The sequence below is a fragment of the Ustilaginoidea virens genome, chromosome 2, assembly GCF_000687475.1.
Source record: "Ustilaginoidea virens chromosome 2, complete sequence".
In the NCBI taxonomy this organism is placed as follows: domain Eukaryota; kingdom Fungi; phylum Ascomycota; class Sordariomycetes; order Hypocreales; family Clavicipitaceae; genus Ustilaginoidea; species Ustilaginoidea virens.
The window spans coordinates 2610947-2636477 of NC_057317.1; the positions used below are offsets into that span (position 1 = coordinate 2610947).

Below are 25531 nucleotides of genomic sequence, written 5' to 3' on the forward strand. Positions count from 1 at the left end.
AATAAGAATCAAAAGGGAAGAAAGAGGCTTGTGTTTTCTTGATTTCACGTCGGTTTCAGCGGCAGGGATGTAAGATTGAGGGCATACAGGCGCTGAGGGAATGGCGTTGACTGAGCGGGAGCCGAGCCGGCATCATGGCGTCACATGGGTTGGGACGGAGGAGCGTAGCGCCAACACATGCATAGCATCGGAGTCGTGGGCGGGCGGGGGAGACGGACGAATACTACAACTTTGTTGGGGAGGTGAAGACGACGGTGTGTCGTGCCTGTCGACTGTCGAACAAATAGCTGGGCCGGTCATGGATCATGGACCATGGCAGGATTGACGAGCAGCCACGTCGATTCTTGCACGCCCACAGGGACGAGACGCAGCCGGCCCGCCTGCCAGGGCACCTGCCAAGAAGAAGAAGCGAGATTTGCGGAACAATGGCAACTTTTTGATTTTCAATTCTCGAATTCTCGACGCCTTGACGGTCCCGGGTTGGATTTGCACAGGGCTGCGTCGTGGCGTACGGGCGGGCACTTTCGGGGTCAATGTAGAAAGCAGGCATAAGAAAAGCAGGCATCAGTTCTGTTGCCGCTGTGGACCGCAACCGTGAGATGTCAACACGCGCCGTCATGGCGGGATGCCCTTGATACCGGCCTCTTCCCCCCCCCCTGTCTCCCACCCATATCACGCAGAGGTGACGTCCGAGACTATTGATGATTGCCTCCGGCTCCTTTTTTACTTTTTTTTTTACTTTTTTTTTTTTTTTTTTTTTTTTTTTTTTCCATCCTTAATTTGTGAACATGTTGTTATGTATTGGCTTTGATGGACGCTCAACCGAGTATCAGCTCGTAGAGAATAATGACGGAGTTGACGAATATCAAGGGCACTGCGAGACGCGAGTCAGCCCCACCCACCTGCCAGCGTTTCGGCAGCCGCCCAGGACGACGAGCACGGCCGGGGCCAAAAAAACAAAAAAAAAAAAAAAAAAAAAAAAAAAAAAAAAAAAAAAGAAAGGAAACACGCGCGTACTTCTCATAATGGTTCGGATGCTGGCAATCAGATGGATGATCTTTGCCTTGACGCTGGCGTCTGCGCCGGAACCAAAGGCCGGGTCGTACGATGCCGGCGACAGGTTGACTAGCCGTGGCCGAGGAGGGCAGGCAGAAAGAAGGCATTGGTTAGCGGTTTGAAAGGTCAAGCCTTGCCGCGAGTCGGGAGCTGAGCGAGAGCTGAGCGAAAGCTGGCGGTGGGTAGGCGGAACGTACTGCGGGCCAGGAAGCGATCCTCGCTGAGGATGGCGACTGCATTGATGAGCAGGACGGTGATGTAGAGAAAGGAGCCGAAGAAGAGCATCGTCGAGGATGAGGTTGGGCGGGAAGGGGCAGGCAGGCAGGCAGGCAGGCAGGCAGGCAGGCAGGCAGGCAGGCAGGCAGGCAGGCAGGCAGGCAGGCAGGCAGGCAGGCAGTTGGCGTCGCTGGTTGGATGTCGTCGTTGTTGTTGTTGTTGTTGTTGTCGTCGTCGTCGTCGTCGTCGTCGGCGGTCGCGGCGGGCGGGGGTATGGTTGCGCCGCTCCGAAGGGAAGCAGCCTGGCTTGGACCCACTTCCCGGCCCCCGGCAAAAGATGCTCTCCGGGTTGCGTCTTGCGTTCTGTCTACGTTGGATCCGCTTCCCACCTTGCTTCTTGCATCCATCCTCCGCATCTCGCCTCTCGCCTCTCGCATCTCGCATCTCGCATCTCGCATCTCGCACTGCCGCGTCTGCGAGTGGCTGCCGTGCGCCGCTGGCCACGTGTGCTTCTTCCCCTTTGCTCTACCATGTGACGAGGCCTGTGTTTTTTCTTCTTCAGCCAAGGCCCCCCATCGCATCCCGTGCCGCCATCATGGCCCCGACCGGCTCGTCAGAGAAACAGCAGCAACAGCAGCAACAGCAGCAACAGCAGCAACAGCAGCAACAGCAGCAACAGCAGCAACAGCGGCAACAAAAAGACAAGAGGAGACATGATGCCCCTGCTGGACCGCCTCGGTGGCCACACGCCCTCCTCGGCGCCGTCGTCTTGACCCTGCTGCCCCTCCTCCACATCCTCGTCTCGCCAGACACAAAGGTCGAGGAGTCGTTCAACCTGCAAGCCACCCACGACGTGCTCGTCTACGGCACCCCCGTCTCCTCGCCCGGCGCCCGCCTGCGCCAAACCTACGACCACTTCAGCTTCCCCGGCGCCGTGCCTCGCACCTTTGTCGGCGCCGTCGTCCTCGCCGCCCTGAGCCGCCCGCTCGTCGCCCTCGTCGGCTTCCACCACGCCCAGGTCGTCGTGCGCGCCGTCCTGGCCCTGCTCAACGCCCTCTGCCTGCTTGCCTACCGCAGAGCCGCCGCCGCCGCCTTTGGCACCCGCACGGCCACGTGGTGGCTAGTCCTCGTCGCGAGCCAGTTCCACCTCGTCTACTATCTGGGGCGGACGCTTCCCAACATGTTTGCCTTTGGGCTGAGTGAGTTTCTTCCCCCCCTTGCAGGAGCAACAGACGGGCGGGGGGCTTGTTTGTTGCTGCTTGCTGCTTGCTGCTGCTGCTGCTGCTGTTGTTGTTGTTGTTGTTGCTCCTTGGCTCACACTTCACCCACCCCCTTTTTTTGGTTTTTTTTTTCCCCCCTCGTCAAAACTCCTAGCCACCCTTGCTTCGGCCCTTCTGCTCCCCGACAAGCACGGGCGGGTCAGCGCCCTCGGCATCAAGCGGGCCCTCGCCCTGCTCACCTTTGCCGGCGTCGTGTTCCGCTCCGAGATTGCCATCCTCCTCTTGGCAACGTCGGCCCATCTGCTGCTCAGCAAGCAGGTTGCCCTGGCATCGCTCGTCACCGTCGGCCTCGCCTCCTTTGTCGCCTCGCTCCTCGTCTCCGTCTCCGTCGACTCGTACTTCTGGCAGCGGCCCGTCTGGCCGGAGCTCTCGTCCTTCTACTACAACGCCGTTCGGGGCCAGTCCTCCAACTGGGGCGTCTCGCCCTGGCACTACTACTTCACCTCGGCTCTGCCGCGCCTGCTCCTCAACCCTCTCGCCCTGCCGCTTGCCGCCCTCGCCTCGCTGCACCCTTCGCTCGGGCGCCAAACCAGGGCGGCCCTCGCGCCCAGCCTCCTCTACGTCGCCCTGTACTCGATCCAGCCGCACAAGGAAACCCGCTTCGTCTTGTACGTCGTCCCCTCGCTCACCCTCGCCGCCGCCTCGTCCGCCAACTACCTCTCCTGCCGAGCCTCCAAATCCCCCCTGTACGCGCTTGCCGCCCTCGCCCTCGCCCTGTCCGTCGTCGCCACCTTGGCCGCCAGCTCCGGCATGCTCCTCCTCTCCTCCCTCAACTACCCGGGCGGAGATGCCCTGCGCCAGCTCCAGGCCCATGTCGGCAGCCGCCACGACGCCGCGGACCCCGTCAAGGTGCACGCCGACGTGCTCACCTGCATGACCGGCCTCTCCCTGTTCAACCAGAACCGGCGGGGTCTTCCTCTGGCCCTGGGCGGCCACGCCGGCGGCGCGGCCAATCTCGCGGCCAATCCCACCGCCGCCCACGACCACCAACCCGTCTTCTTGGTTGACAAGACGGAGCGGAGCGAGAAGCTGGGCTGGCCGGCGTTCTGGCAGCAGTTTGACTACGCCTTGCTGGAAGACGTGGCCCTGGCCCTGGGAGAATGGGAGGTCGTCGGCGTCGTGCACGGATACGACGGGATCCAGGTGCTGAAGCCTGGGCAGCCAGATCCAAGCACGGGGCAGGGGCAGCAGCAGCAGCAGCACAGGCTTCTCGGCCTCGCCGCCCGCGTCGCCTCGCTGAGGGAAGCCGTCAGACGCTACTCTCGCGGCTGGTGGGTTGGGCCAAAGATGTCTCCCCGCGTCCACGTCATGAAGCAAAGAAGTCTTGCGTGATTTCCAAGTAGTGTATGCAGTGTGGTTCAACAGCACCGACCGTCATGTTTCTTGTCTGGCGTACAAAACAAAGTCGTACAAAGCAGCGCGGCAACACAGCCGTGCAAAACAGCCCCCTCCCCCCAAAGGCACACCGCAACCCCCGTGATAATTTTGTTTCTCTGACTAGTGACAAAAAAAAAAGGCCCAAGTCATCACGCTACACATGTGTAGTCGAATCCTAGGCCACGGCAGACAGACAAAGTTCCAGCCCGAGCCGCCCCGGGAGCGGGGGGTAGACCATCATCAACCCCCCCCCCCCCCAAAAAAAAAAAAAAAAAAACCACCCACCGATAACAAACAAAGCGCCCCGAACCCAGGTCAACGAGCAAGAGAAACAAAGCCATACACAGCATGCTCCTAGAGCGACAGGCCAACACCAACACACAAAAAAAAGAGAGAAACGAAACGAAACGAAAAGAGGAGAAAAACAACAAGCAGTACAGACTGAAACGCAAACGCCTCTTGATGGCCCTTGACTTGCTGGTTTGTGCCACAGCCTCAAGGGGGACATGGCAAAGGAACAACTCCGCAACTTGGATACGTAAACCCGACCAGCCGAGAAATGACCTCTATGGCGCCCAGCTCTCCAAGCGTCCCGGGACGGAGGCTGCTTCCCCGTTGTAGTTCCACAGTAGGCAGGAGGGCAACCTCTGCACAACGAGCTCCTTATACACAAAACAGTAAAACAGTGGCACAGTCGAGATGTCACTGTTGCTCGGGGGGAATAAAAAAAAGAATAAATATAGAAGAGGAGGAGGAGGAGGATGAGGAGTAGGAGGAGGATGAGGAGTAGGAGGAGGAGCAACAAGAGGGAAAAGGAGAAAAAGATCAAGAGCTGATCCAGCGTTCTTCCGAGGCCGTTGCCAAGGCATCGCTCCGCACGCTCGTCGGGCGCCAAAGCACCGGTTTTAATCTGCGCCGGCAGTGTCATCCGTCCCCTTGGCATCAGGCCGAGTCGCCATCCTGTTTGCATCGTCCAGAGGTGGCAGCTCTCCGTACGTCTGCCTGTAGCGCGCGAGCTCTCGCTGTTGCTGCACGAAAGAGTCAAGAATCAGAGCCATCGGACCGGCCAAATCGTCAAGTCGGCGCAGAGGTCCTCGTCCGTGAGCAATATGACGCACGGCAAGCGTCGAGATGCATGTCTAGGTGTACGCTGGTTAGTGTCCGGCAAATAGAGAAGACTAAGAGAGGCAACTGAAAAAGCAAACAAGACGGAAAAAAAAAAATAAAAAAAGATAAAAAAATGGTTGTTGCGGTTCACACACACGACTAAAAGGGGGGAGCTGCATGCAGCCGGAACCTACCTCGATTCTGCTCACTTGATGCTCCAGAAAATGTATCAGGAACCGTTCCGTAACCTCTCCTCCTCTTGACTTCACTCTTTCTAGAAGCTCAGTCTCCAGAGGCTGCAAGCCAGACTCTCTCACGCACTCCAGAGTGCTGCATAGCATTTCCAACCGCAGGCCGATCCTCCACAGCGCCCAGATGCTTTCTGGGTCAAAGGAAAGTTCGGCTCCGGAAGGAAGAACGGCGAATTTCTCCGGCCCTTCGTCGCGTCGCTGCTCATGCTGCTGGTGCTGCTCGATTCGCCCGGCCAGCGCATGCGGGTACAACGAGTACACGACTTCGGGATTTTCCAGTCCCTTGAGCTTCTTCTCGCCCATCTCCTTGACCTCGAAACCTTGAGAGGTGAGGGATCTCAAGTCTTTCCGTATAGCAGTAGCAATCGAATCATCCTCAAAGGCATCGTCAGACCCGGCGGAGTTGTTGCGTTCCGTATCCTGGTAATTTTCAAGGCATCTTTGAATCTCGGATATAAAGTCCGAGGAGACGGTGATTTGGCCCCCGTCTGCTACCGACGAGATCCTCGACGCCTTGTTCACCATGGGCCCAAAGTAGTCCATGCGGCGCGTCACGGGATCGGTCTCGCTCACGCAGTCCCCAAAATGTATACCCATCCTCACCGACAAGCCCCTGAAAATCAGGTTCCCCTCCTTGTCCAGGATCGGTTGGCAGGAAGCTGAATTCAGCACCTCCGAGGGCCAGCAGACATCAAGCAGCTCCATCTGGACTGCGAAGCACCAAAGGAGGGCCGACGTGGCTGTGGGAAACGATACCATGAATGCGTCGCCCTCCGTCTTCACTTCGTATCCCCCGATTTGTCTCAGCTGTCGCCGCATAACCTCGTTGTGCAGCTTGATGGCTGATCTCATGGCGCTAGGGAACATTTCCCACAACGTCGTCGAGTTCTTGATATCCGTGAATGCTATGGACACGTTGCCGGTTGGGGCTGGAATCTCAGCCTCCAGCCGGTTAAGCGAGGAATCCAGCACCTCGCCCTTTGGTCTGCGGGCTCGTCGGGTGGATGACACCTGGGTGTCGTCTAGGATGCCTGAAGGATACAAGGACATGCTCGTGCCGCGATGAAGGCGAGATCGCTCAACTCTGCGCTTGAGGTCCGCAACGCTAATCATCATGACCATGATCTTCCCCGACGCACCGTACGCCATGGCAAAATCACGCAGCTTCTGCGCTGCCCTCATGAGGTCCTGGCGCTCGGATCGGGCAATGTCGGTTATCAGCCCAGGAGACAGATACTCCCAAAGCTCGCTGGTGGCCATGAGAATGATCTCGTCCTGCTCCTCGATCTTCATGTTGCTGACATGCGGGGCGGCCTGGACGGCAGGCATCAAGTCGACGTAGCCAAACGCTCGAGAAACTTGAAGCAAGTCGTTGAGCCTACCGTTGCGGGAGACCCATCCTCCAGCTTCTCTTATCCTCGACCTTTCCGAAGGCTCGGCCGGGTCGTGTTTTCGGGTGAGAATCTCGTGTTTACCGTCCGTTTTGATCACCATTGCCTGAACGTCACCGACGTTGGCGACGTAGAGCTCCGTGCCGCGCAAGTACGCAACGGTCGCCACACCACCCGAGTTGAGATCCTCCTTGCTGAGAACGACCGGTTGCGCCGAGCCCCTGTGAGACGTCTTGGGCCTTTCTTCAGCGTGTTGGACGGCAATGGTGACGAGATCCTTGTTCAGAGCCAAGAACGCCCTTCGCAGTGCATCGGCAGGCGTGTCGTCCGGGCGGTTCTTCAGCGATTTGAGTTCCATGGCAAAGATGTGCCCGAAGTTCTCATGCAGGAACTTGGCGATTTTCGAACCACCACTTGACAGGGCTTGTCCGTCAAACAAGCCCAGGAGCATCTCCGTCTCGGACGAGTTGAACCGCGGAACGACGAGATCCACGGTGGACAGGTGCTCGTTTTTGCCAAGGGTATCGGCCATGCCGTATGGGAGATGTCCAGCCAACGACCCCGAGGTTCGCACTCTTCGATCTTCGCTTTGGTCGGGGATGCTGGGCTGCGTCAGGGTCACATCCATGAGACCGAGTATTCTCAGGTTTGAAAGTCGGCTAAAGTCTGTATATTGTTCACGGTTCATAGCTCCGGGTCCATCCGGGCCTCCCCAGGTCGTCTGCTTGATCTCAAGCCGCTTGTTGCCCGAAAGATTGAGATATCGAAGATTAGGGTTTAGGTTCCAGTTCCAATCGTATGGGACGTTTGAGATGTTGTATTTGAGGTAGTTGTTCCCACAGTCCAGCACCGCGAGCTTCTTGGCTCTCGAAATATCAGCCGGGAGGTTGGTGAATTTGTTGCCGTTGATGTAGAGTGTTTGCAAAAGGCTCGATTCCTCCAGGTCGTCAGCGGGCAGTGAAGTGAGGCCATTGCCCGACAGATACAACTCAACAAGCTGTGGCCAAGTCTTGATCGATCTCTGAGGCATGTCGCTGATCTCGTCATTGTACGAAAGATTCAGCGCGCGCAATTCGGACAGCAGAGTGATCTGGTCGAAGACATCATCGTCCAGTCGGTTATCGGCCAGGGAGAGGCTACGCAGAGACCCTGCGAAAGTGTTCGTGAGCCTGGAAGAAAGACCAGAGTCCTTCCTAGTGGCAGCGGGCGGCGGGGTGGAAGAGTTGGTGGTGGCTTGTGACGCTGCCCGAGATACGACAGATGTCTTCCGTCCTCCTTTCCCATAGACAGACACGACCGAACTTTTTCTGTCGGCGCCGCCCAGTATCGGCGACGGGCCGACGCTGAGCAACGTACTCGAGGCTTGGCTGGGGCGACGTTCGTCGTCAAGCTCTTCCGAGCTGGGAGTTGACGGCATCGTGTTTGCTGGTAGAGGCTTACCATTCGGCACGGAAGGCGGTCCTGATGAATCCTCGCCGGGGACCCGTGGAGGTCTTGACGCAGGCTTGGGGAAAGCGTCCAGCACGTTGGAGGACGCGTTGAAGCTCTCTAGCTTGTTGGCCCACCAGATCTCCATAGGCAACTTGGAGATGTTATTCCCTCTGACATCCAAGACGCGCAATTCCGTCAGGCAACCGACCTGCGGCGGCAATTCGCCCACGGAGTTGTGAGCGATGCTGAAATGTTCCAAGCGACTCAACGTGCCAATCTGCTGAGGCAGGGAAACAAAGTAGTTCCTATCCAGCACCAACGTCTCCAGGTTAACCATGTTGGCAAAAGCAGAGTCAATGCTTGCCAGTTGGGCGTGTGACAGGTTCAGAGTCTTGAGAGTCGGCACAGCTTCCGTGATTTCAAACTTGTTGAGAGGATTGGAGTTGAGCTTCAACTGCCTAATGACTTCAAACTTGCCCACAAATGACGAAATGCGGTTATGAGCCGCAGTCAGAATCTCCAGTTTGGGCAGTTCCGAGATTATGTCAATGCTCGTGATGAAATTATACTTGATGTCCAGTTCACGCAGGCTCAGCAACTGGCGAAACCCTTCTGACACTTCGTCGGCCAGCCTATTATTAGTGATTAGAAGCTTTTCCAGGTTTTTCAAATTGCCAATCTCGTCCGGAAGACTCGAGATCCCGTTGAAACTCAGATCCAAGTCCACCAAGCTGTGTAACTGGCACAGGAATGGAGGGAACTTGTCGAGAAAGTTTGAAGAAATGTTCAAGCTGCGCAACGCCTGGTAAGCTCCAAAAGAAGGGGGCAGATGGGTCAGCCGATTGTTCGCTAGATTCATCTTGAGTAATCCAGTCAGTGTATCCAATTCGGCATGTTCCAGCTGCTCCAGTCGGTTGTTGGAAACATCCAAGTACGTGAGCCTTGAGGCGCGGCCCAGGCTGAGCGGAAGTTTCCTTGCCTCGTTGTTGTTGAATTTGATGTCTCGAAGTTGTTTGCAAGACTGTATAAAGTCTCGTGGTACGTCAAGAGACAGGTTCCTCGACATGTTGAGGGATATGATGTCGGCCGCCTTGAGATACAGAGAAATAGGGATGGTGACGAGGTTGCGCCCAGAAAGGTCGACGTAATTGAGCTTTTGCGTGCGGGAAATGCCCAAATCCATCGTCTTTGCATGGAAATCGCTCTCTCGCGCAGACAAGAACATGAAGCGGCAGAGGTATCCATTGTCCTCTCGTCCCAACTCCTCAAGTCTATCCTTCTCCTCGTAGCCAACCTGTTGCAGAAGCCTTTTCTGAATCAGAAGCGGTCGTTCAGCTGGACCCAGCACGCGAATGAGGTCGTGTTTCTTCATGATGATGTGATAGTTCTCGAGGCCGTCAACCACGTAGGTCTTTTTAATCACCTGAGATATAACGTCAATGACTGTCGAGTCTAGATCCATTTGATGCGTTGAAAATGTCCCATCAGATCGGAATATTCGAATAAAGTACGACGACAGTTTCTCGTCGGGTCGCGGAGGGCTTCCGACTTCATCCATGTCTGGCGCGTTTTCGGAATTGTCCTCTGTGTTTCTGCGCACCGCCCAGCTGTCAGGAGCGTCCCAGCGACCTTTTGGGCCATCAACGGTTGATTCCCTTCTATCGGCATCGATATTGTTGATGAAGGACAAGTCCATGGGTGTCAGCAACGGAGGCTTCGTCAAGATGCCCTCCATGTCGTTCAAATTGGTGTCCAGATGGTAAACGTTGCCGGCGGAATCTTTATGTTCCGTGGGCCCAATGTGTTCGTCATTGTTGTCAGAAGGTCTCTGGCCTCTGGTCTTCTTCGAAAACGGCAACTTGTTGTTAAAAGTTGCCGTACGGTTGGCTCCGATTCGTGGATCCTGACCATCGCCTGGCTCAGGAGTGCCTGGATAATATCCCGGCGGGGGCATGTCGGGACGAGGGAACTCTGCCCTGGACGACTTGGTCTGCAACGACTTGGTAGACTGCGGTAGATCTCGGAGCCTCGTAGAGCCATCATCCCGGTCCTTATTCCGCCGCAGACGGCCCAAGATTCCCCGCTTTCCATGGTGAACAGGAGATGTTGAGCCGTCCGCATGGTAACCTCCTCTAGAGCCAGGCCGACCGCTGTTTGCGCTGGGTGTCGGACTTTGCGCTCGAGATCGCTGATTAGACATCCCGGCGGATGGTCCCCGGTCTCGCGAGTGGTGCTGAGCGGCGAACGAGTCTTCTCTGCTACAGGTCGCTCTCAAGGATCTCGGGTCTTCATTGCTCTTATTTTGGCGGTGGTGATGACCATGCAGGTGGTGCGAGCCTGGGCCAGACCGCGCAGAGGACGAGGATTTGGGGGGATGCTGAGTCGAGCCTTCTGATACGTATCGCTCTCGGTCCGGACCGGTCAGACTATTGCGTACAGGTGCTTCCCCGTACCGGGCGATGTCCTACACAAGTCGAAAGGGTTTAGTCCGACGCCACAAAGCCACAAAGACATGAAATGAGAAAGCACTGAGGGCAATATGCCAGCAGATTTGAACGATGAGCGCAGAAAGGGGCAAAGAAGTGGACATGACCAAGACGTGAAGCCACATGAAACTTTTTTTTTTTTTTAGCACGGTCGACTTGAGCCGTGCAGCACACTAGAACGAGTGGATTGATCATGAAAAGGCACTGGTTGGGTGGTGGGGAGAAAGGGGGGGGGGGGGGGGGGGGTGGAGGAAGGCCAGTAGCGCACTGATGAGTCTAAATCGTCTTAGGGCGGGGAACTTATTTAGGGGAGATGACGAAGATGGATCAGAGGAGGGGGGGGGGAGGGCACAAGCGCCTGGGCAACAAGTTGATCGCAGACGCTTGCCAGGGACTGTCAGGTATGAAACAACAAAGTGCTTACCGTGTTATCCTGGAAGAGGAAAGGAACAACTTCTGGATTGGGAACTGGAGTCCTCGGTCTCGAAGAGGAAGGCGATGCTTCCCGGTCTGTAGCATTGGAGTGCTGACGATCGCGTTGTGACGGACGACCATGGCTGTACGATCGGGAACGATGTTCCTTGCCAGGAATCGAATTGGGCAGGCTGCTTTCGGAACTGTCCCGGCCAGGAAACTCCTCGCCGAAGAAGCCCTGAAGTTTGCGGAAGCCACCACGATTTACGCTAGCTTTGGAGCCTTGGCTGCTGGCTGTGGTAACTATGCTAGCCACTGAGGGTCGTCTTCCATCCATGTTGTAAAGAGTGTCGGCGTAGTCCTGGCTTATGGATCCGGACCCAGTCCCCGGTCGACCCATGATTGATGGGAGAGCGGGCGAGAACTGCGAGGCCATGGACAGGCTATCGCTGGAGTCATTGTAGAAGCTAGTGGGCAAGCCCTTGGGAGAGGCAAGAGGGGGCGCGTTGGACGACGTCCAATGCGCAGCAAGCTGGGAGCCCTGGCCGGCCCCAGAGTGGTTGTGGTGAGGCAAGTGCTGCTGGGGGGAGTATTGGTGATAACGCGTCGGCTCAAGAACGGCAAGGTCGCGGCGATGATTGGACAAGTCGCTCGGTCGACGATCTTGAGCGGCGGTGTAGCTGAAAGCCGAGGATGAGGGCGAAAGGTCACCCTGGGTAGCTGTTGTCGATGTGGGAGATACTTGGCCATCGTCTCTGAAGTTTCTGACGCCGAGGATCCGTTAGCGGAGAACAAACAATGAGCCGTGTGGCGGAGGACGAAGCTTTCACAAGAACCGCGCTCCTCCTCCTCCTCCTCCTCCTCCTCCTCCTCCTCATCCTCATCCTCATCCTCGTCCTGCTCTTCCTTTTCTTCTTCTTCTTCTTCTTCTTCTTCCCCCATGTCTCCGTCATGACGGGGGAAAGCCAGGCGCATGTGGCGGGGGAAGCGGCAGATGCGACGGAGATTGGAAAAAAAAGGCTTGGGCCAAGAAGAAGTGTTGCCTCACTCACCTCCGGCCATGACCGCTGTCTTGCGTGTCAATGCGCATGTTGGTTTCCCGCCGTGCGCTGATGGATGAAGATGTAGGCATCGCTGGTGCTGACGGTTTTGCCGTCAAGGACGAGCGAGTGCTACCGGTACTGGCACTGACGCTCGTTATTGAGCTGATTCGGGCAGCGGCCTCATTTTCCGTCATGATCTCCGGGCCGCGCTTGCGCAGCCGTTGGCCATGTCCTTCCGGGGTAGTCTCTGGATCGAGTCGCATTCATGTCCCACTCGTCGTTCAGAAAAACGAACGGGGTCGAGGTCCTTTTTGCGAGGGAAATATCGCCAGGGCGGCCCTGTTGAGCCAGCTCCCGGGATGGATTGTTGAACAGGCAAGAGACAAGCTTCGTGAACAGGTAGAGCGCAGAGGTCCGGGCCCTTTTATCGAAAAGGCGTGCTCAAGACGTTGGGGCAACTCGACTCGGATTCGTAGAGCAGCTTGCAGACACCATGAAGATGGGAAACGCCGTCAGGTTGGTTGTTGGTGACGGGCAATGGAAGCGGAGCAAATGTGAGGCTGCGGAGGTGGTGGCGCTCTACCGCGTAACGTCAGGTAAGATAGGTAAGGTAGGTACCTACCTACCTAGGTACCTAGGTAGCTAGCTACCTTAGGTACCTAAGCTAATGGCCGGATTTATTACTTCAACGTTCTCCTCATTCTTGGTGCAAGCGCACAACTCCAGACTTGCTTCGAGCTAAAACGGGAAGGAGGGGGGGGGGGGGGGGTGTGTAAGAAAGAAAGAAAAAAAAAGAAAAGGAACAACAAAGAAAAGGGTCTTTGGGCTCAGAGGGTAACCTCAGGGATAGCTCTAGGAATGAAAAGTTCTAGGTTGGCACAGAGGACTGGTCCGAAACATTGATGCGTTGCAAGTCCTCACTGGGCTCCAAACATCTCAGCTGCTGGGCACGAATGATAAAAAGTTAAGGACAGTTGACATCAATGGAGGCAATGTTGTGACGGAGCTGGCAGGGCCTTGGGGCGTCTGGTCAACTAAGCACCAATGACTGCGGCCTGCCCAACTGAAAAGGCTCGGTCTGGTCTGGTCAACCTGGGTTCAATATTTATGTTAGTTGCCGCGACAAGGGCCCGGTGCCAGTTGTTGACCAGCTACCAGGTAGGTACCTACATCTGGTATGTACGGAGTAATGAATGCTGGGTCGATCATTTACCTTAGGTCTGGTCAATCAATAATTGTCTGTTTGCCAGCAAGCGCCAGGCCCCTTGTCGAACTGCCTGGCATCCCTTTGGCTGTGTTAAGGTGCAGCTTTTGTATCGGACCCACTCTTTGCTAAATACCTACAAGGTACCCTCTTGGCAACTGGCCTAGTCACCAAACCTTTATCATTAAAATCCTTATACTAGGGAATTCTGGCATTTTTAATAGAGCTAATAAGTGACATCTTAAGAGCTAGTAATAATGCCTTTCTATCTGCCCTTATCACTGTTAAGTTGACAGCCTAATATTATGGGAATAGCCTTATAGCGCTATATGCCTGGCCCTATAGGTGCGATAAGTGCGATATAGCTCTTTGTAAGTCTGGAAATTGCCGGTACTTATACTACTCTACTATTTACTAGTCTGCTAATGTACCCTTTAATTTACGGTTTTCTATTGGCTAAAACCCTGGTTAGTTACAAAAGCTGCACCTTAACACAGTCAAAGGGATGTGCGGGCCAAGGCTCCATTCAATGTTGGCAACCACCAGACCAGCCCAAAAGCAAGCCGAGATCAGCTATGTACATAGGTACCGTACCGTAGGTAGTTGTCAGCACCTGTTGAAGGGACCGAACCCAAGTCCAAGTCCTGGTATAGCCGCCATCGAAGCACTGGTTCTCGTGCTGCAAGCGTTAAATGATGCGCAAACAATTGATAGTTGGGGCCTGGGCCCCTCTCTCGGAAAAAATTCAAACGCCAATGCCACGAGGATTCATCAATGCATCCTCACTCCGGATCGGTGGCACCTACGGAGTACCAGACCTGCCAATGGTCACCAGACTCGTGCTGCTATTAAGACTAGGAACCTGATGACTGACTGAAGGTGACTGGCTGAAACTGCTTGGCAATCAGCGCTCCACCACTGCTACCGGATTGGTTTACCCGGTCCAGCCGTCCCCACCCTGCGAGCTGCGGGGCCAATCCGACTTAGACACCGATTTCTGCCATCCGGCGATTAACCATTGATCCAATATCCCAGTTGACCCAAGCTGGTCTGGCCAGACCCAGCAAATAGTCACACACCTCTCGGTGATTTTTCTGAGCTAGACAGGACTGATTATGAACGGAACACTCCGTACTGCCCCCCGTAATATCAGCAGAATCAGGGGTGGGCTGCAATTACCACACCCTCCCACCTCCTGGAGGGGGCAAGTCTCGATGATGAAATGGCGTCGTCCGCTGCTACTTAAAGTTGGGTGCTTCGCTGGATGGGTGTAGGTCGCGATTTGCGAGCCGCTGAAACCAAGTTTGCCGTCTCCGTATTGAAATACAACCAAGACGCATGGGGAAGATGGACCAAGAAGCTCTTGCGTCTCTTACCGGCATGACATTCTTCCATCATATCAATGATATGCAGGTCCAGCCAAGTAAAGCCCGTGAGAGCTCATTGCCCTTCTCATGCACAAGAAAGGCAGAAAAAAAAAGAGCTGGTTCTTTGTTCGTGTATATTTTGTTTCGGCAGTGATGCCGGTGATGCGAGGAGCAATATTCGATTCGCAAGGTCGAGTACCTGTTCCCAAACCAAGACCTTGCGTCAAGAGTAGCATTGCGTCGCTCTTGTTTTTTCGTGTACACATCATGCCGAGGATTTCTTTTCCCCCTTTCGCGAGCTCATCACTCATCTTCATGAACCAATTCCCCAACCGCTTTGCTCTCCTCCATGATGGCTCTGGCATCTTCCTCGGAAGCACCCATATCTTCCATGATGAGCTGCACAGCCAACTCGGCCACAAGAACTGTTTGAATGAAAGCCGCCGACCCCCTGCCCGCAATCACCCTGTCGTCAACAGCCTTCTTCTTCAGCAAGTCGCCAAATTCGTTGACGAGGTAGTCGCACATCAGGTTAAACCCACGTGGGCCATAATATCCCGGGTTCATGTTGTCCTCGTTTTTCATGGATCTGGCTTTTCCAGCTTCTATATTCCTCTCGTGAACCGAACGAAAGTGGGAGGCAGCGCCGTTGATTATGTCAAGTAACAATTTGCGGTACGAGGTAAAGCGCTTGTCCAAGCTGTCCCATTCCACCTGAGGATAGTTCCTCTCTCGCCATACTTCTGTAGCGGTCTGCTTTTTGTGCTTCTGGCAAAACTTGGTTTGTGACCTCACGTTCAGCCGTTTCCCTTTGGAGAAGTCGTCGAGAAGTTTCTTATCGACTGATTCACCACACCACGGACATACCGTGGGGGGCATCTCTGTCTCGATGGCGTTTTTTCCAGCTAGATTTACCGACTCTGCTTCTTCGCCTTCCGAATCAGATTCCCCGTCTATCCAAGCGGTACTTGCTGCATCGCCTTTATCGGTCCGAAGCTCAACTTTAGAAATCGAGGCTGGCAACTTGAAGACTGCCGGAGGAGGCGATGGAGATCTTTGTATCGTTTTCTGTTTTTTCTTCTTCAAGCGCCTCTTAACCACGGCTAAATTTTTCGAGGACTTTTCCAACGAGCCCATTGGGACACGAAAATCCTCGCCACCTTTGTCTACATTTTCTAAAAATTTTCTGATCGAACTAGGGGCCTTATCTGGGGACGGTGAATAATCTGGGCTTAAAGGGGTTCGAAACTGGTCCGTCTGCTTCCGAGGACTCGTGAGAGAATCGGGGACCTGCAACTCGCGGGAAGTGATACTAGTCTTGCCTGCTACAAGGGTGGGTTAGTTCCTGTTACTGAGAGAATGTTATCCATGGAGTTTCTCAGCACCTTTCCCAGTGTCTTGCTCTTGTGAGCTGTTCGGTCGTCTCTTGTATGTGGCCTTGACCTTTTTTGTTTTGGAAAGCATTCTCTCATCTTTCGGGTGTTCAGCCAAGTCCGAGAGGCTGACATCAGACTTTCTCGTCCGTTTTCCGTTACCAATATCCCCCATCCTGCGCTTCTTACTGCGATCGTTCTTGGCATCGTAAGGAGACTCTGTTCCCTTGTTTCCCGTCCGTCTTTGTTGGACGGTAGATCCTCCTGGTCTGCTGAATTTCGTTCCTCGGATATTACCTCTGGGTGCTAATTCGTCTCCTGAACTCTCAGAAATATCGGGCAGAGCTATTTCTGACTTCTTGCTGGATCTTTGACTCTTTGCCGATAACTCGGCTCCCACTGCTGGACCATCATCTTCGTCGTCGTCGCTCGAAAGAGGCGGAGCATGTACTGATTCCGGGATCTTGAGCTTCGCACGAGACTTCATAGAGGGTATTTTGTCATCGCGAAAGGGGGATAATAGAGAGGAAACCGGCTGGCGGTTGCTCAGTCCGACAATCCTCCTGCTGCCAGATCCGGACCCTCGCTGATTGTTTAATATCGTCATTGTCTACCGGACATGAGAATGCAGTTCTCAGAAGCAGGCGACCGCAAGCGCTTGACAGCCTTGGAATACTGAAACCGCCAGATTAGCCAGTTCCGTGTGAACCAAGGTCATCTTAGGTGACTTGAAGCGAGCAGCGTCCAACTTGGAACACATTCAGCCAGTGATTCTGCTTCCAGCAATCGCCCGAAGCGCTGCAAAGGTATTGCTCATATAATGGTGAATTTGGCCAGAAGTTCATTCGACGGTCAGTTTGCAGATTTCCGTGTACGCCGTCCGTCCATAACGACTTTCAACTTTCCAAGTGTTCAGAGCACACAGGTGGTCTTCTTACCTCTAATTTCTGTTTTTTTTGTCTGTGACTGACTATCTTAGGTACCTGCCATTTGTTCAAGTTTGGCGCGCAGTGAGCGCGACGAGCTTGGCACTGTGGAGCCCCGCAGTTATTTCAAGGGGCCAACAGTTTACCTGGAATAAGTAGGAGGTACTTAGGTGCCTACGTGGTCAGGGCCCAGCGAAGTGGAATAAGTGACATGATCCCCATACCGTTGATTCCTTTGCACAGGATTGCTGAAAGACAACAAAATTAGCTTTCGCATCCTAGTTTTTGCCTGATGAAGCGCGCTGAACACAAGTAGCTTCGCTTCCTGAGTTCACCTTGACAGTGCCTCGCGCTGATATATCGCCAATCTGAAGCTGGCTGAGCTTGTCTGAAAGTTGTCCACCGGCATCTGGTTGGTGTCTAACCCCCCGAGCCGGACATGGCGACTCTCAACCGCAAATATGCGGCCCTTCCCGATCTGGTATTTCGATGTTGCTCAACGTTTATGCGATATGTATCCAGAGGGCTTACGGTGATGGCAGGACTCGGCTCCGGATATCTACGAAACGCCTGAGCTGACTGACGATAACTCCACTGTTCCAGTATGGCATCCAGCCCGCCTTGCTCTCCGAGACTTGCGCTTACGTTCAGCAGACCACAACGAATAAGGCGCCGTCGGATGACGAATTCTTTGACATTGACGAGGAAGAAGACAGCCAAGGAATCTCAAGGACTAGATTATGCATCACCGAGGCTCGTTCCCGATTTTTGCCAGCCAACGCCGATGCGAACGGGTTTGACTTCTCCAGCCGAATCGACGGAAAACGGAAGTCCTACAAGGCGTCGAGTCGTCGCCAACGCGTACTCGAGGATCGTACTCATGCATTTGGGGATTACTCGGATGACGACACCATTGACGATGACGACGAGAGCTTGGAGAGAAAGATAGCCCGGCTGAGCAGGGAGATTGAGGAAGCTAAAGCTGAATACGCCCAACGAAACCCCCCCACCAGCGAGCAGCAAAATGACGGCGATTCATCAACTCCAGCCTTGGAAAGCTTAAGCCAAGCTCTTGACGGTATGGTGAAGTCTATCAGCCTGGGAACTGCTCGAAAGGTGTCGCATGCTGCAGCACATGCCACCACGCCCGTCAACAAACAGGGAGAAATCCCCGTGGAGAATGGCGCCACATATACCGTTACTTATGCGCCTACCTATGAACAGACTCACGCCCTTGCCAAAGCCGCCGACTTTGATCGTCGGCTTACGATGCTGGAGAAGTCGCTGGGAATCACGTCGTCCTCGTTTACAGAACGCGGTACAAACGGACTGTCCAGGGCGATCCTCCCGACTCTGGACACTCTGGAAAAGCAAATATCAACCCTATCGCAAGCATCCACTTCGAATTTGGACGCCATCAGTCGCCGAGTGCGCTCCTTGGCGTCAGAACAGGATAAGCTGAACGATTCTCGGGAGAAGGCCAAAGCATTGAGGGAGGAGCTTGGTAAAGAAGACCCGCCATTGGCCGATGATTTGGAGCAGGAATCCAGAATCAAGGCCCTCTACGGAATTCTGCCGACAATCGAAAGCTTGACGCCCATGCTGCCTCCTCTGCTGGACCGCCTACGATCACTTCGTGCGATACACGCAGATGCAGCGACAGCCAGTCAAACATTGGAGCGCATAGATGCACAACAGAATGAGATGGCGTCGGAACTGAAGCAGTGGAAGGAAGGCCTTGAGAAGGTGGAAATTGCCCTCAAATCTAGTGAGGCAGCAATGACGGAAAATGTCAAGGTCATGGAAGGGTGGATTAAAGATCTCGAAGGACGGATGATGAAATTCTCCTAGATCGTATGCCCTGATTTATCTTGTAGCGTGATACCCCCCATCAATCTTCGGCTAGTAATAGTTATTTGAATTGGCGAGAAAAACACCAGAGAAAAACACCAGACATCCATCACAGGCGGCGCCACCCAATTGGCATGGAGCGGGCAGTGGGGCGGGCAGTAGCAGTCACGTGGCAAAACCTTTCTAGGTTGGGTGGCACGTTTATTCTCGGAGCTTTCAAGCTTCTTCTCTTTTTTCCCCAAGTACTTCTCTCGGAACAGTTCGTGGTCTCACTTGGCAAAAAAACGCCATTTTTTGCCTCTTTCTCTTTTCTTTCTTTTCTTTTCACGTCTGTAAATATCTGGTAAGTTGCCATTGCACGCATGTAAATCTGTCGCTTCTCGTCCGGGATGATGTTTCAATAGCATGTATTACCTGAATGCTTATTGTGATGCACCTTAAATCACCAAGATCTCTGACCCCTTGACCCTTCTCCTCTCCCATTTTTTTTTACTCCTCGTCCAAAGTCTTGTTACTAACGAGTGGTGGGAATATCGAGTACAGGATCAAACTTGACAATGTCTTCGACAAAATTGCCAAAGGGCCATTTCAATATGCTCTATTTTGCAGGTGCCAGCTCTTATACTGGGAAGGACCATGAGGCTTGGCCAGCACCTCTGCCGTTGACAGAGCTCTTCTCCAAATTGGATTCCAGATATCCCGGGATGCAGCAGAAGATCCTCGACTCGTGCATGGTCACAATTAATCTTGATTATGTAAAAATTCCTGAGGTTGGTGACCCTGATAATACCATGATTCAAGAGTGTGATGAAGTCGCCATCATACCTCCAGTCAGCTCTGGATGACGAGGACGATAAACATTACTAGCACAAGGGACGCGCATCTGTCTCGTGCTCAGCTGTGTCTCGTGGTGAATCCATTGAGTGCGGTTTCGGCCGTATTACCCGCCCGTTATAGGAAGCGAAGGATCTCTCTCCGGGGAATCGCCGCGCCGGCGCATGGTCCAGGCCTGTCTCCAGTTGGGACCCTGTTCCGCCCGATGGCGCACGCGGGCTGTGGTGAGAAGTATCACGGCAGCAAGAACCATCGTCGGAGCCACGGAGATACTTGCGAACAGGGCAGTGGCAGACAATATTTGACACTTCAATGGACGAGAGCGTAGCTCCCAGCGCTCTGCGGGAAGCGGGCAGGCGTGCTTATTATTGCACGCTGGAACTAACAGCGGAAACATCATATGAATCGGGACGCACGCAGGACCAGGTCCAGGCGTTCATGTCTTACGAAGCCAAAGGAATTCCCTCGTCTGTAGTTAACTTCCCACTTGGGATGCTATGTGATGCTCGTTCACATTCAAAAGATTCAGTAATGGGAAGCTCTGCATACGTGTCATAGCAGGCCAACTTGGGTGGGCTGGGCCAGTCTTCTCTCTCTTCATTCCTGCTTCGTCTCTTCGTTGCCCATCAATGAGTTTCCGCTGATGATATCCGAATCTATATGCTTCTTGCTGCTTCAAATTCCCATGGTTGATACAAGTACTGTAGTTTTTTCCGAGCTTGATCTGTGCTGATGTACATGTATGGCAAGTACGGGCGATTTCGAGAGCCATGTCAAACTGTCTGCCCTTACGTCTTGCAATTCTGCCAAAAAAGTATCAAGTCTCCCAAGCAGACTTGTCGATGACTTTACCGCGGCAAACATGGTGCACGCTGAAGATTGAACGCCTTTTTGACACCCCTTCCCAGGGCATGACGCATACGTGTCGCTCGAGACATCACGGGGACAAGCGCAGGTTTCGAGTCTATCAATGCTGCAGAGGCGCAGTTGTTGACATGTCCCAAGTTTGCCACGTCCAAACCTCTTGCTCTCTTGCTCACAAAGAATTTCTATCTATGGTTACACTAGCATACATCATGTGAGTGTTAATGATGTAACAGCTCCCAGCTAATCCAATTAAACGCAGCGCAGTGTCGGGCTTCTTCTTTTTTACCCCACTTGATGCTGACCTCAAACAGCGCCGCCCGTCAGTGCAATCTCACGAGATCTCCTTATCTGTTGTTTGAGTTTTCTCATCTCAGCACGCCTTCTCCGAGCGTGTTGCTGGTCATCTTCTCCGGGCCGGACCGCGGTGAGGGTCTCCAATACCATCAAATCAGCCAGGAACCGGCGGATTCGAAGCCCTGTTTTATTTCTCACAAATGCATCAACCTCCTCGTTGCATGCAGCAGAAGCCGCCACATGCAAGCCCCGAAGAACGTCGCGGTCAAGTATCTCCCTGTCATCGTATTCCAACTCAATGGAACCCAAGCTTCCTTTGATGGACGATGTTCTTCTGGGAATGTTTGGCCGAGCCGTCAGCTTGGGAGGCACACCTCTACTCTTCGGGCAGCATATTCCCACGTGGTAAGGATCGTATTTATGGACCGGGCCGTCTTTTGCTCGGAACGATCGGGTAGGCAGGCCTGAACGCTGACGAACCCGCCGGGTCCTTGCTTTAATGCTCGTCGCTAGATCGCCGCCCCCGCCTGTTTCAGCTGCAACCAATCTGTCCACTGGTTTTTCGGAACGCTGTCGCTCACGTACATCCTTTGCCTCTTCGGCCGGGGGCTTGACGCTGGGGCTTGAGGCTTCATGCCAAAGCACAGCATTTTTTGTCGAATACTTCCCATCATCCAGCCTCGGCAAATCATTTTTTTGATTTTGAATCTGTCCTCCTCGAACTCGCCGCTTCCGGTGTCTAATGTAGCAATCTTCACCTTGTTGTTTATATTTGGGCAGGGTCATGGAGTGCCGCCTGCCTGTGGTAATGAAATTAGGTCTGTCCCACTGGTATGGCGGGTTTGCACGGGCAGCACTTTCTGTCCCTTGGGCATAAGAAATGTGGCGAGGACTTTGCGGGATAGAGCTTGGTGTCACTTGGCTGTGAGCTACTGCTTGGTTCCGGTTTGCAATCTTATTCATTGATTCGCCTCGGGGTTGCGTTTGAACAACTTTGGCTGGTTTTCTCGACCAAGACTTAAAATGAGTCCACTCAGTATCCGTCGTCAAATCGTCTTTGGCGGGAAAACAAGGCAGACAGCGACGACGTGCCCTCTTTTTTCCGACTCGGTTTTTTTTTTTTCGAGCGGGTGCCTCTTCAATAAGTGCATATCGGTACTCATCCATGTCTTGGGGTCCTGCAAACGATATCTCGGTATTGGTGCTCTGTGATGGACCAGAGTTGTCGTAACCGTCTAACTGCCCGCGTCTTCCATGACCGTCGTTGCGCCTTTTAGTCCCTGAAAAGCCTGGTGCAGGGTCTCGCCTTTCGAAAGGCACACCTTGGGCTTGTTCTCTTGATGTCACTGCGAGTCCTGCCGCCCGGAGTTGTGAACGGTAAGGAAGCAATTCGGCCACCGTGTCAAGTGTAGCGGCATCTGTCGGTGGTGTAGATGTGTCATTGAAAATTTTTCCCTTTGCTGATATTTGCTCCGCATATGTTTCTAAATCTCTCGTAAATCGGTGCAAAACACGTCGCCGGCCGCCGGATGTAGACGATCCACCGTCATTTGTAGCTGATTGTGGTCGTGACGGACTTCGACTTCGGTACGACGTGGCTGAGATCAACCGAAGTTGTTGGGCGATGCTTCGCGAAACCGCCGCAACGAGCACGGAGTCTACGGACTGACGGCTTGATTTGTGTACAGCCTCCTTTACAGTTTGTCCAATCGTGGCCGGCTCTTTTTGATTGGGAACAAGCAATTTGCGTTGTGCTAGAGTCAATGGCGGTCTCTGTGCCGGCCGGTATTTCCGCGGCTGAGTAGCAACGTTGTGGGTGTGCATAGCATCAAAGGGAGCACCTTTGTTTTTAGAAGGGGGTTGAGGAAAAGCATCGAGGTCGAAAGGGGACTCAGATTTGCGCAAATTGGCAACAATTTGAGCTTGTCCATTCGACATGGCGCCATTCGAAGTCTTTTCAATTTTTCGAGACGAACTGGACAATTCGTTCTTGTCGAATATGCAGGTGTGTTTCTCTTTGGCAGCCATGGTGTGGTCAGTCACACCATGATAAGCTGGTCGAAAGCGCTTTTTGACGGCTAGTTTCCGACCAGACAAACGACATCGACCGCGGCGGTGGGACAGAAATAAAGATCTAGAGACCGGGCGGTGGAATTCAAAAGTGCTTTGGATTGATGAGTTTGCTTCGGGGATAGATGCTAATGGGGCCATCTCGCTCCGGAAAGACAGAGAAGGAAATGGCGTTTAGGTGAACCTATCCAAGAAAATCGGAGCAAGCGGCGACGATAAGGTAGAGTAGTGGGCAAAAGTTTGTGCGGTCTGACTGTTACTTATGCATGGCGAGACGGCCTTGTCTGCGAGACGGCCGAGTGAAGGGTATGTGGCAAAGGCGAACATGGATTTTATGAACGAGTCTGGAAGAAGCATTAGGTAGGTACCTAACCTAGTCGAGGAAGACTCTCTATCCGAGATACGTCGGGAAAGAGCCAAGTAATTCCCTAGCCAGATGGGTCGGGGCAACTATGACTGTGGTGGAGTTGCCGCATTCACGGCGTCAGGAGTTGATATCTTTAATGCCAGGGCTGGAGTAAACCTCGAGTTGCCGACGACCCTTTCGCAGCAGAAACTCAATAGCGGCGAAATCGCGCTTGTCCATCCTGGAATTACGAGAGAATTCTGTTCTGGAACGTACGGTGTCAGGGCCTTTGTCCTCTATCTTGCGTCTAGATTGGTGCAATGCCTACCTGATAAACTTCTCAAAGTGAGGTCGGGTATTCTTTCCTTGGGTATTAGAAACGGGTGACGACACGAAAAGCTGGCTCTGAAAGGGTAACTTACGGCCGGCTTTCTGCGGCTTTGGCGCATACAGGAGCGATAAAGAGCCAAAACCTCTTTTTGAAGACCTGTTAGACGCATCGCGATACTCTCTGGCGAGAAGCAGTGCCTATTCTGAGTCCAGCTTGCTGTCAAACTGTTCAGGAACGGAGTGCAAGGGGCGTTTAGTAAGCTTGACCTTTTCATCGCTTGACTGCTGTGGCCAATTGCTGTTGAGGAGCCCGAGCCCCGCTGGATTTTGCTGCAAATGAATGACAGGTGGTGGTGGGAACTCCATCCTCCGTGAAGTGCAAGATGACTCTCCATCTACCTTTACAGTGCTTCGTTTACATCCCGAGGACCTAAAAACCTGGAAACCATAGCCAAACGGTGCAATGATCAAAACCAATTTCGCCTACTTTTATTGAGCGGACTGCTACACAAGTAAAAAACCTCCCAACTGGAGCCAGATCACCCATCACATCTACATCTGGTGATCCTAGCTATTGGTCAACTGCCCCATAGCCTCAAGCGCTCCTTGCCCTTGCTGACGGCCAACAAAATCCGTACGTAAATCGATCAACAAGCTAATATCTTCGCATCCACACCATCTGTCAGTTTTCACGAATATCTTGATAAAGGAATCTTCACCATTGCCGGGTTGTCTGATTTTGGGATATGCCCTCGTTCTCGGTAAGCATCCTTATCGACAGTGGGTAGCTTTCAACAAAACCAGCAAACCTCTTGTGATGTTGACCAACACGGCTTCCCATTCATTTATCTTCTGTCTGGGTTTTCTGACCTTTTTTGAAATAAATGCAGCGTCTCGTGCGTTTCCTCGCCCGGGATGGTCGAACGTACTATGGTGATGCCATTCTTCCAAATGGAACCACGGACATTTCTAAATCTAAAAGCGCCCGCATAATCACTGGCAACATATTTGGAAACCATAGTGTCACGGATCAGGTCGCAGACATAGGCCGTTTACTGCCCCCTCTGGACCCATCCCTGGTCAAGACCGTGAGGTGCCTTGGCTTAAATTACGCTGATCATGCCAAGGAAACAAATTTGCCTCAGCCGCAATATCCGATTCTCTTCTATAAACCTGCTACATCGCTCTCGGGTCCATCGGATCCTATTCCCGTGCCTCTTGTCGCGCAAGAAGGCTCAGGACTTGATTACGAGTGCGAGCTTGTCATTGTAATTGGGAAGAGATGCACGGACATTGAAGAATCAGACGCGCTCGACTGCGTTCTCGGCTTTTCCGTTGGGAATGATGTGTCGCACCGAGACTGGCAAATGAAATGGGGAGGAAGTCAGTGGTCACATGGCAAAAGCTACGACGGATGGGCTCCCTACGGTCCAGGTATTGTCACGACCAAAGTTGTCAAAGATCCTCATCGCCTAAAAATTTGGACCAAGATCAATGGAGAGATTCGCCAGGTTAGTGCCCCAACGCCCCGTTGACACTGGTAGGAGATCATGGCCCACCTACTAAGGTCTATGCTAGAATGGAACCACTGCGGATTTGATATTTGGAGTCGAGAAGACGGTTTCTTTGCTGAGCCGTGGGGTAACTCTCATGCCCGGCGACATCATTTTCACTGGAACGTGAGTCCCAAGAGCCCAAGACTCTTTTTACGCATTCAACAGGACAATAGAACTCACGAGAAGGGCAGACCCGCGGGAGTCGGCATGGGTCGCAAACCTCCAGCTTGGCTTCAGGATGGTGACGTCGTTGAAGTGGGACTTGAGCAGATAGGAACTTGGTGAGTCACGCCTTCCAGAACACGGCAATCTGTCTAATGACAATTTTGTAGCGTAAATAGGATAGCATTCGCGGATAAAAAAGCAAAGCTGTAGAGCGTGAAATTCAAAGTGCGCTCGAATCTGCTTGCTGGGCATGGAAGGCAAAGCTTCAAGCTTGAGGCTTAACAGTTCCAGTCAGT

The 25531-nt window shown here is 53.4% G+C and overlaps 7 protein-coding genes across 7 annotated transcripts; 3 read left to right on the forward strand and 4 right to left on the reverse strand.

Annotated features, from left to right (window-relative positions):
• Positions 1-818: 818 nt before the first annotated feature.
• On the reverse strand, positions 819-1341 carry UV8b_02465 (uncharacterized protein; the record flags this gene model as incomplete). Its single annotated transcript, XM_043139963.1, has 3 exons — positions 819-874; positions 1018-1125; positions 1254-1341. The coding sequence occupies 3 exons, from the start codon at positions 1339-1341 to the stop codon at positions 819-821; spliced, it is 252 nt and encodes an 83-aa protein (XP_042995897.1).
• Positions 1342-1867: 526 nt separating this feature from the next.
• Positions 1868-3884, forward strand: UV8b_02466 (uncharacterized protein; the record flags this gene model as incomplete). Its single annotated transcript, XM_043139964.1, has 2 exons — positions 1868-2471; positions 2647-3884. The coding sequence occupies 2 exons, from the start codon at positions 1868-1870 to the stop codon at positions 3882-3884; spliced, it is 1842 nt and encodes a 613-aa protein (XP_042995898.1).
• Positions 3885-4834: 950 nt separating this feature from the next.
• Positions 4835-12315, reverse strand: UV8b_02467 (uncharacterized protein; the record flags this gene model as incomplete). The annotated part of the gene is made up of 4 exons (XM_043139965.1): positions 4835-5068; positions 5231-10573; positions 11020-11773; positions 12062-12315. 4 exons carry the CDS (start codon positions 12313-12315, stop codon positions 4835-4837), a joined length of 6585 nt encoding a protein of 2194 aa, XP_042995899.1.
• Positions 12316-14926: 2611 nt separating this feature from the next.
• On the reverse strand, positions 14927-16483 carry UV8b_02468 (uncharacterized protein; the record flags this gene model as incomplete). Its single annotated transcript, XM_043139966.1, has 2 exons — positions 14927-15948; positions 16009-16483. The coding sequence occupies 2 exons, from the start codon at positions 16481-16483 to the stop codon at positions 14927-14929; spliced, it is 1497 nt and encodes a 498-aa protein (XP_042995900.1).
• An 878-nt stretch (positions 16484-17361) lies between these two features.
• On the forward strand, positions 17362-18773 carry UV8b_02469 (uncharacterized protein; the record flags this gene model as incomplete). The annotated part of the gene is made up of 3 exons (XM_043139967.1): positions 17362-17403; positions 17465-17524; positions 17577-18773. The coding sequence occupies 3 exons, from the start codon at positions 17362-17364 to the stop codon at positions 18771-18773; spliced, it is 1299 nt and encodes a 432-aa protein (XP_042995901.1).
• A 2004-nt stretch (positions 18774-20777) lies between these two features.
• On the reverse strand, positions 20778-22979 carry UV8b_02470 (uncharacterized protein; the record flags this gene model as incomplete). The annotated part of the gene is made up of 1 exon (XM_043139968.1): positions 20778-22979. One exon carries the CDS (start codon positions 22977-22979, stop codon positions 20778-20780), a length of 2202 nt encoding a protein of 733 aa, XP_042995902.1.
• A 1281-nt stretch (positions 22980-24260) lies between these two features.
• Positions 24261-25445, forward strand: UV8b_02471 (uncharacterized protein; the record flags this gene model as incomplete). The annotated part of the gene is made up of 5 exons (XM_043139969.1): positions 24261-24275; positions 24405-25025; positions 25093-25193; positions 25262-25351; positions 25403-25445. 5 exons carry the CDS (start codon positions 24261-24263, stop codon positions 25443-25445), a joined length of 870 nt encoding a protein of 289 aa, XP_042995903.1.
• Positions 25446-25531: the final 86 nt, after the last annotated feature.